The 9,837-nt window shown below is 52.5% G+C and overlaps 1 protein-coding gene across 3 annotated transcripts in view; it reads right to left on the bottom strand.

The window, feature by feature from the left end:
• Positions 1-9,148, bottom strand: part of Psmd9 (proteasome 26S subunit, non-ATPase 9) — a 10,530-nt gene extending 1,382 nt beyond the window's left edge. Inside the window, exons 1-5 of one of the 3 annotated variants that reach the window (XM_010604385.3) lie at positions 8,889-9,148; positions 4,931-5,030; positions 2,566-2,777; positions 2,021-2,122; positions 370-458 (exon numbers count right to left, since the gene is read on the bottom strand). In XM_010604385.3, the coding sequence (XP_010602687.1) occupies positions 370-458; positions 2,021-2,122; positions 2,566-2,777; positions 4,931-5,030; positions 8,889-9,026 (641 nt within the window). In that variant the 5' untranslated portion in view covers positions 9,027-9,148. Of the gene's footprint in view, positions 1-369; positions 459-2,020; positions 2,123-2,565; positions 2,778-4,930; positions 5,034-8,597; positions 8,830-8,888 lie in introns of those variants that run through there. The other 2 variants (XM_010604384.3, XM_010604386.3) reach the window with 2 other exon arrangements.
• Between the last annotated feature and the right edge of the window lie 689 nt (positions 9,149-9,837).

Below are 9,837 nucleotides of genomic sequence, written 5' to 3'. Positions count from 1 at the left end.
TTTTTTTTTTTTTTTGGTACCAGGGATCCAACTCAGGCCCTTGCACTTTCCAGGCAGGCCGCAGAACCACTGTGCTAAATCTCCGGCCCACATGCTTTTTGTTTTGTTTTTGAGACAGGGCCGGGCTATGCAGCCCAGGTGGGCCTCGAATTCATGCCAATCCCACTGCCTCAGCCTCCCTCCCGAGTGCTGGGATCACAGGTGTGCGTCACCACGCCCGGCTCATCCTTTGGTTCTCTTAAAACCAGGGCCACTGATGAAAGAACCCAAGACTCGGGAGACCCCAGCACTCCCTCCACGCCCACACCAGGGTCCACACACTCTGGGGTCCCCAGGCCCGTGTGTAAGGAGCCCCGAGGACGCCCTTACCCCAGTAGGCCTTTCCCTGCCCAGCGCGTCGGGACCAGCCGCAGCTGCTGCCTCTCCCCTCTGCGGATCACGGTCACGTTCAGGGGCCTCTGAAAGGGAAACGAGGAGACTTGTGATTCCGGTTCAGCAACACTCAAACGACAAGTGCCATGAGGACGTGGCGGTGCCGCCAGCAGTTTCGGGCAGCAGTAACCCTGGAACCACCACGCGCTCCAGCCACCAAATCCCCAGGAAGATAAGGGAAACTGAGAGCAGGGGAGACATCGGTACACCTGTTCACAGAGCGTGATTCACAAGGGCAAAAGGGGAGAAGCAGCTCGAGCTGATGGGCACACAGCAGCCTGCCCACGTAATCGGATGCTATGTGGCCCTGAAAAGAAAAAAATGTGCTGGGCACAGAGGTGCACATGTGTAATGCCAGCACTCTGGAGGCTGAGGCAGGAAGATCACCATAAGTCCGAGGCCAGCCTGGGCTACATAGACCCTGTCTCAAATAAACCAAAAATAAATAAATAAGCAAAAGGTCAAACTATGGCAGATCGATCAATGTAAGCCTCCAGTCTGCCACACAAGGCCCTGGAGGTGACACAGATGCACAGGGAAGGACACGAGCCCTGAATGTGAACCAAGAGACTGTGTCATCATCACGTGCAACTTGCCTTCTTCTTCTAGGAACAGGGGTTGCACCCAGGGCCTTTGCACTGAGCTCCCTTTTGTATTCTGAGATGACCTAACTTGCTAAGTTCCCCATACTGGGCTGGAACTTGCAATCCTCCTGCTTCGGCCTCTGAGTGCTGGGATGATAGGGGGACGCCACCATGTGACTTTTTTTTTTTTTGGTTCAGGGGATCGAACTCGGGACATGGTGCTTATGAGGTGGTGGTGGAAACACTGAGCTAAATCCTGGCCCAGTTTTTGTTTGTGCTTTTTGAAACAAATTTCAATATTTATCCCAGGCTGGCCTCAAACTCACAGCAACCCTTATACCTCAGCCTCCCAAGTGCTGGGATTGCATCCTGCACAATCACGCCCGGCCAAATACACACTCTGAGATGCAGGTGCACGTGTCACTGTCATATACACTGGAGGCTGACAGCCTGGCCTAGCACATGGCTGGAAATACCAGGTTGAGTGAGGAAAGTGTTCGGGGCCGAGGAGCAGCAAGTGTAGAGGTCCTGAGCAGGGACAGTCGAATTGATGGCACAGGTGAAGGCTGTGAAGGCCCCACAACCCTAGGGCCACAGACAGACGCCGGGGGCTGTGGCTCCCCATTTGCACCCTCCTCAGACAACGTGCTGAAGCCCTAACTCTCAACATGACAACATCCAGAGGTGAGGTAAGCCAGGCACAGAGGCTACTACGGAGGCTGAGGCAGGAAGACTGCAAGCTCCAGGCCAACCTAAGCAACTTAGCAAGACCCTGCCGCAAAATAAAAAATAAAACAAGGGCTGGGGGTGTAGCTCAGTGGTAGGTACAGCACTCTGATTAATCACTGCTCCCACAAACAAGAAAGAAAAAGGAAAGGAAGAGCTGGGCCTCTGGAGGAGTTAGGGTACCAGGTGGGGTCGGCCCTGACAACCCCATGAGCCCCTCACCCTCCACTTGCCAGGCACAGCCAGGGCCTCAGCCTCCCAGGCATGCAGCCACTCACCCCCTGGCTGTGCTGGACCACGCTGCTCACGTTCTGCAACGACTGGAAGTTCTGCGCGTTCACAGAGCCGAACTCCATGATCTCATCGTCCACCTGCAGGCCCTGAGAGCAGAAAGAATGGAACAGGCACTCTGCGGGGCTCTACCCTTCAACACCCGGCTAGTTACTTAATTAATTTTATTTATTTTGTTGTTCTGTGGAGACAGAACCTCACTATGTAGCCTAGGCTGTCCTTGAACTCACTATGTAGCCCAAGCTGGCCTCCAACTCATGGAGATCTTCCTGCCTCAGCTTCCCTAGTGCTGGGATTACAGGAATGCACCACCATGCCCAGCTTCTCATGAGACACTTGTCACTTTCTCCCTGTGTCCCAGCTGTCCCTGGGAACAGACCTCGCTTCACCAGTTCCACAGGCGTCAGGGCTGACACCCACCAAAGCCCTGGCCCCTACACCTAGCGGCCCCAGCCAGTGTCTGCCAGAGGAGAGACCTGAGCAGGGCCACCTCACCCAGGCCCTTCCCGGGTGTGGATCCGCCAGCGATTACCGCGAAGCTGGCCGGGGAGCCAGCGCTGATACTGTTCACCCTGGCGAAGGCCTGCAGGGGCCCCTGGCTCTCATCCTGGCCTGGCCTGCGGCTCAGGGCCTCCCTGTGGGCCTCGGCCAGGTCCCGGGCCTGCTTCTCCTTGTCGTGGGCATGCAGCTGGTGCAGGGCCTCCTCCACCTGCTTCATTAGAGCCTTGTGGTCATTTTGCAGGCCTGCGGGAGAGGAAGCGGTCAGCCCAGGAAGACGGCAGGGACTCCAGACACCTGCACGCTCCTGAATACTCAACCAGTGCTGTGACAGTGGGGCACTAGGCAGGCGGCAGGCAGAGGACAAGCCCAGGAATGAAGGCAGGGCCTACCGCAGCTGCAGAACAGCTCCCCGCGCTAACATCCGGGGACTGCTGAGAGCCTGGCCTGGGAGCCGTCCCTGCTCATCTAGAACATCTGGGCGGAAGTGAGCGAGGTGCTACCCAGCTTACAACAGGTCACTCTGCCTAGAAAAGCCCCACACAGGAGGGGCCAAGGGTGCCCAGAATCCCTGGCAACGCCTGGCGCATCGTCAGCTGGACAAGCCGCTGGACAACAGCCCTCACCAGAACGTGGCAGCTCTAATCAGTTCAGAAGGCTCTCTTCCTGGACAGGTATTTCTGCAGTCGCTTACAAGAAACAGTTTACAGTTACGATAAATGCACCACATTCACATAAGCTGTCAGGATAAATGGGTACAAAGTACATGGGACCTCTCTAAATTATTTTCTCAATTTTTTATTTTCCCATTTTTTGGGTAAATTTAAAACTATTCTAAAAATAAAGTCTACCAGTGCTCTGGGAGGCTGAGGCAGGAGGAAAAGTTCAAGCCAAGTGGGCCTCAGAGTGAGACCCTGGGCTACAAGGCTATATAGTGGGACTCTGTCTCAAAAAAAATAAATAAACAAAAATAAAAAGGGGAGATGTAGCTCAGTGTGTAACGCCCTGCTCAGTCCCTGAAATGAAAGTAAAAATTTGCAGAGGGAGGCACAAGGGAGAGGACAGAAACCGGGCCAAGAATTCAGATCACAGGCGCCCTCTACAGGTGGAGAGGCGAGGAAGTGGGGGCCCGGAGCCTCCAGGAGCCAGCCCTGCTGATGCCCGACTGCAGTCGGATGAGGCCCCCTCGGACTCCTTACCACCTCAGTGAGAAGATAAATCTGGGGTGTGAAGCTGAGGCAGGAGGATCTCAAGTTAGAGCCCAGCCCGGGCAACTTGGCAATTTAATAAGAGCCTGACTCACAAAAAAAGATGGAAGGAAGTGACGGAGGGAGGGAAGGAAATTTAAAAAAAAGAAAAATGAAAAAGGGGCTAGAGAAGTAGCTGTGTGTGAAAGTTCTGAGTTTAATTCCCAGTCTCATCAAAAGAAAAAAGTGTGGTTTTCAGCCAGAAAGGCTGTAGTCATTTGTCAGTGAGAATTAATCCTCTTTCCAACCTCTTATTTCCTGCTAGTTCCTTAATTAAAAACAAATAAATACTGAACCGGGAATGGCGGCACCCGCCTGTAATCCCAGCGCTTGGGAGGCTGAGGCAGGAAGATCGCTGTGAGTTTGAGACCAGCCTGGGCTACATAGTGAGTTCCAGGTCAGTCTCAACTACATAGTGAGACCTTGTCTCAAAAAACAAACAAAAAAAAACAAAACAACAACAACAACAAAACAAATAAATACTATCAGGCTGGCCTTGAATTCACTATGCAGCCCAGGCTGGCTGCAAACTTGCTGCCTCAGCCTCCAGAGTGCTGAGCCCACGGCATGTGCTACCCACCCCAGCTACATAAAGGATTTTATCTAGGAAAGCGAGGGGCCCCGCAGCAGAGCACATTTCTCCAGCTTTCCTGGCAGGAGGAAGGTCCTCTGAGGGGCAGAGGAACTGACAGAGGGCGCAGGGCGGGAGTTACAGCAGGGACTTTAAAGCTAAAGCACAAGCGCGTGTTGGGAGTGCCATGGTCCTTTCCCTCCCGCCGGACTCCAGGTGGATGTGGAGCCGGTTCCTCCCGCCCTGCCCCCAGCGCCCCCATGAGGACCTCATCCTTCATGCAGGGGAGACCTGTGACACCCAGGCCTGCACCATAGCAGACGCGTGCTGGACTGGACTAGGTCGGGAGCAATGTGGGCCGGGGTTGCCGCTGCTCTTCCAGTGCGGGCCCTGGCGAGGGACAGCCCTGAAGACAGCCAGAAACAGCCCCCCGGGTCTAACCCAGCCCCTGTTCTTGCTCCCTCGGCAGGGACAGAGACATCCTCGTTAAGGCAAGAGAAAGGTGACAGCAGCACTGACGCAGGTGGTCCGGGCACGGCCATCGGCAACCCCTGCAGCGCCGCGTCCCTGGGGCCACTCACAGACAATGTTGTGCCGGGCTGTGCGCACTTGGTACAGGTCCACGTCCGCGCGCGGGTAGCCCTCGCAGTCCACCAGTGGCTCATCCATCCCCACGCCTTTCTGCTGCAGGGAAGACACGAGGTTGGGCAGACGTCACGGGAAGAACGTCCAGACGCCTCACACCAACTCATAATAAAGGTGACAGCAGCTGGACACCGTGGAGCACACCTATGACCACAGCCCTCTGGGAGGCTGAGGCAGGAGGACTGCAAGTTTGACCCCAGCCTGGGCAACCTAGCAACTTATTGAGACCTTGCCTCAGAATAAAGAATAAAAATGAACTGGGAGTGTCGCTCAGTGAGAAGGCCCTGGATTTGATGCTCAGTACTGAGAGAAAATAAAGGCGACAGAAACATGCAGTCCTCAACACAGACCAGGAACTTTACCCAGACCCTCAGCTCACCTCGCAGGTGGGTGCTATTTGATTTATAATAACACAAGCAATGCAAGGACACACTCCCCTTTTTGAAACTAGGACAACGTATCTGAAATCAAAGATGCCTCTGGGCAGCTCGCACCTGCCCTATAGCCTTGAACCTGAGGGAATGAGAGCCTCAAAGAGCACCAGCTTTGAGCCTTCTGGATCAGGCAACCTAAAAGGGCTGTAGCAGCCCCAGAAGGACACCCTGATAGCACAGCTCTCTCCAGAGCCCCAGGTGGCAGGGAGGAGGAGGGAGAGACTTTCATCTGAGACAGGCTGTGAGCTTTGAATGTGGCCATGGGAACACACTCCCTCTTCAAAATGATACATTTGTTTCAATTTTGGTTTTTTGTTTTATTTTAGTCAGGGCCCCACTATATTGCCAAAGCTGGGCTTAGACTCCTGGGCTCAAGCAATCCTGCTGCCTCAGCCTCCCAAATTGCTGGGACTATAAGCACACACCAGTGTGGCTGACTTGTTTTAATGTTTTAAGATCTTTTCCTGACTAAGCCAAAGGGCAAAGCACAAAAGCAATGAAATACATCACAGGTGCAGGGCGGAGGCTCGGCAGGTTAGACTTGCACTTGAACCTCAATTCTGACAGTGCAGCCCTCCCCAGGCCTCAGCTTCCTCCTCACACAGGGGCAACAATCTTCCCTCCCTCCCTCCCTGCGTGTGCACTGAGCACAGAGCTAGGCACATGCCACGACCACTCCAGTGGAGTCTGCGTGACAATGCCGGTCACCTGGCAGAAACCAGACCAGAGGTGTCGTCCCCACGGGGTTAAGCCTCCTGGAAGTCCTTGGCACACACCGCATGCGAAGTCAGCCGTGAAGAGAATAGCTGGCCTCTCTGCCTGCAGTTTGGGGACATTGGGTTCATTTATAATTCTGTTCTATTTTGTCTTTATTACTATTTGTTCATTATCTGTAGAATTGTATTCTGGGCCCAGGACAGATCAGGAAAAATTAGATGTCCCTAGAGATGGGGAGGTGTTGGGGCACAAGAGGACGGGCGGCCAAAGTGCTGACCCTGAGCCCCGGACTGTGAAGTCCTGAAGGTGATCCTGAAGGTGACATGCTGAAGCCAGTCCTTTGTTTTACAAACTTCCCCTTCTGACTGTGTATAGGTGTGGTTTTACCTTAACTTAGTGGTCTTAGCTTTTGTGATTGTATATAGGTGTGGTCTTACCTTGACCTTGTGGTCTTAGCTTTTACAGTACTATTGTCTATCTTTCTCATGCCTGCTTGTGACTGAAATCACTCTTGAGGTGTGCCCTTGAAACTAGTATATATACACCTAGAGTTAGAAATAAAATTGCAGCAGCTACTACCTTCACTACTCAGTGCTGTGTGGTTTCTGACTGTCGCCGCCGAACCTGCTCCCACCTTTCTGAAGATCCCTGTTCTCCTCGTGAAATCCAGTCTTTGCTCCCCTACGGTCGGTAGCAGGCACACACAGGGAGTGGTGGGGTGGAGAGAGGACCTAGTGATATGTCCACACCCTACTCTCAGAACCCGAAGATGTGATTTCTTAGGGAGAGGAGCTTCAATGGTCTGATTAAAAATCTCAAGATAGCCGGGCATGGTGGCACACGCCTGTAATCCCAGCACTTGGGAGGCTGGGCAGGAGGATCGCTGTGAGTTCGAGACCAGCCTGGGCTACATAGTGAGTTCCAGGTCAGTCTCAACTACATAGTGAGACCCTGTCTCAAAAAACAAAACAAAACAAAGAATCACAAGATAAGACCATCCTGGTTTCTGGGTGGCACCTAAATCCAATAACCAGGATCCTTCTAAAGGAAAAGCAGGCTAGGTGTGGTGGTGCACACCTGTAACCCCAATGCTCAGGAGGCTGAGTCAGGCGGGTCACACTGAGTTTGAGGCCAGCCTGGAGTACTTGGTGAGACCCTGTCTCAAAAAACAAACAAAATGAATAAATGGGGAGGCTGGGGACTTAGCTCAGTGGCACCACACCTACCTGGCAAGCACAAGGCCCTGAGTTCAATCTCTGGTACTGAGGAAAAAAAAAAAAAAAAAAAAAAAAAAAGAACAATTGGCCAAAGGAGATTTGGGGCACAGAACCACGGAGAGAAAACCATAAGAAAATGGTTTCCTTCAGAGACTGAAGTCACACAGCTACAGCCCAGGGCTGTTGGGAGCCACCAGAAGCTGGAGAGGGGCAAGGACAGTCTCCTCGGAGCCTCTGCAGCCAGTCCTGCCACCACCTTGGCTAGACTTCGGGCCTCCAGAGCGAGGAGAAAGAAGTTCTTGGTCGGAGCCACTATCTCTGAGGTGACTTCAGAGTGGCTCGGGGAACTAGTGCATTCAAGGTGACAAACACTGACTGCGATTACTGGTGCATCCAGCCACAAGCTGTCGGGGTGTGAGGACACCAAGGACAGGAACCAGTTCACTTTCCTCTGGGAACCCCCACACCTGTTTCCCGAAGAGCAAGCACCTCATGGGGGAAAGTGGGCATGGCAGCACACACTTGTAATCCCAGCACTTGCAAGGCTGAGGCAGGAGGATCACCACACATTTGAAGTCACCCTGCCCTGGGCTACACAGTGAGTTCAAGGCCATTCTGAACTACACAGTGAGACCCTGTCTCAAAAACAAAAACACAAACCCAAGCCTACCTGGCAAGCACAAGGTCTTTAGTTTAATCCCTAGTACCAAAAAAACAAAACAAAACACCACAAAAACCAAACCAAAAAACCAAAGGGCAAGATCTGCACCACTGCCCATTCATGCACAGAATTAAGGAATGCCAACCTGAAAGGACCTATTCCTTTTCTTTTCTTTTTTTTTTCCCCCCAGAACCGAAGATCGAACTCAGGACCTTGTGCTTGCAAGGCAGGTGCGGGGCCACTGAGCTAAATCCCAGGCCCCAGGACCCAATCCCTTTTCTGATTCTCAGCAGCACCACAGTAATAAACATGTAAACCTCACATTTTTGAGATGAGATGTGCATTTTCCATATGCAGGATATGATATAATACATTTTCCTTTTAGAACTAATTTATAAGTGAACACGTAGGCCAATATCAAAGGAATACCCCCGATATGGTTCTGCCAGTGGTAGAAAAGTAACAATTGTTGGGAATCTGCTTCAAAGTACAGGTTTTGGATTTTACAGTCTGATTCCCATGTGAGACTGAACAAGCGACTTTCCCTTCCCAATCTACAAGGGCAAACACTAACTTCCAAGTGCAGTCGCGAGGACTTCGTGATGTAACACGCAAGGGGCAGCATGCAGCACGCGACACGCAGCCTCCCTGCAATATTTCAGCTTGATCCCGTCGCCCTAATGCATCCTAACCCAGCCTATTTGACCTGGGGTCGGAACCAGCGCTCGGCCAGAGTCTTTGCGGACACCTCCCGGGGCCGACAGAGGCCGCAACTGAGGCGCCCTGGGCCGCGCGGGGCCGGAAGATCGAGGCTGAGGCGCATCCCCCCACCCCGGAGACGCCCGGAGCCCCGGCCCACACTCACGCCCTCCAGGACGTCATAGTTGGCCTTGATCTGCGCCTCGATCTCCTCCTTGCGCCGCATCAGCTCCTGGATGTCGCTGACAGCCGCCGCTCTGGCCTCCGGGGAGCCCCCGCTCCGCCAGGCCTCGTCGTCCGACATAGTGGAACCAGGCTTTGGAGCTTGTTCACTGGGATACCCGGCTACGGAGGCCGGAGGAGACTGTGCCTAAGGCTCGCGCCGTGGGTCAAAACACTGCAGCCATCTATGCGCGGATTAAGCGAGGGGCGGGGCGGTGGCAGTGGGCAGGGCCACCGGAATCCTTCGGTTCACTCCCTAATACCAAGGGGAAGGAAAAAAAAAAAAAAAAGAAAGAAAAGATGCAATAACTAGATGCAATCTATTCCTTGACAGGATTCTATTTTTTTCTCTTCACCTCAGAAAAGCTACAAAAGGAGCCGAGTGTGGTGGCTCATGCCTGTAACTTGGAGCCCAGCCTGGGAAATTTAGGATTTAGCAAGAGCTCTCTCAAAATGAAAATTTAAAACAAGCAAACAAAAAGGAGTGGGGATCTAGCTCAATGTGAAGACCCTGGATTACATCCTTAATACTGAAAAAAAAACTATAAAAAATATCTTGGAACAATTTGGAGAAAATTGAATGTGTACAGTATAGTATCAATACTAAATTTCCTGATTTTATTACTTGAACTGTAGTCATATAAGACTATGTACTTAGAACATGCACCTTGTAGTTTTTAGGGACAAGAGAGATGACTTAGCCGGGTCACGCCTGCACTCCCAGCACTTGGGAGGCTGAGGCAAGAGGATTGCCTCAAATTTGACTACATAGGGAAACCCTGCCTCAAAAAAATAATGCATGTCTTTTTTGGTGGGTGTTGAGACAGGGTCTCACTGTGTAGTTGAGACTGCTCTGGAACTCACTATGTAGCTCAGGCTGGTCTCGAACATGC

The sequence above is a fragment of the Fukomys damarensis genome, unplaced genomic scaffold, assembly GCF_012274545.1.
Source record: "Fukomys damarensis isolate Sample0158 unplaced genomic scaffold, DMR_v1.0_HiC HiC_scaffold_12, whole genome shotgun sequence".
NCBI lineage: Eukaryota > Metazoa > Chordata > Mammalia > Rodentia > Bathyergidae > Fukomys > Fukomys damarensis.
The sequence above is the reverse complement of the archived record's forward strand: the minus strand, read 5'-3'. Positions and strand labels throughout refer to the sequence as shown.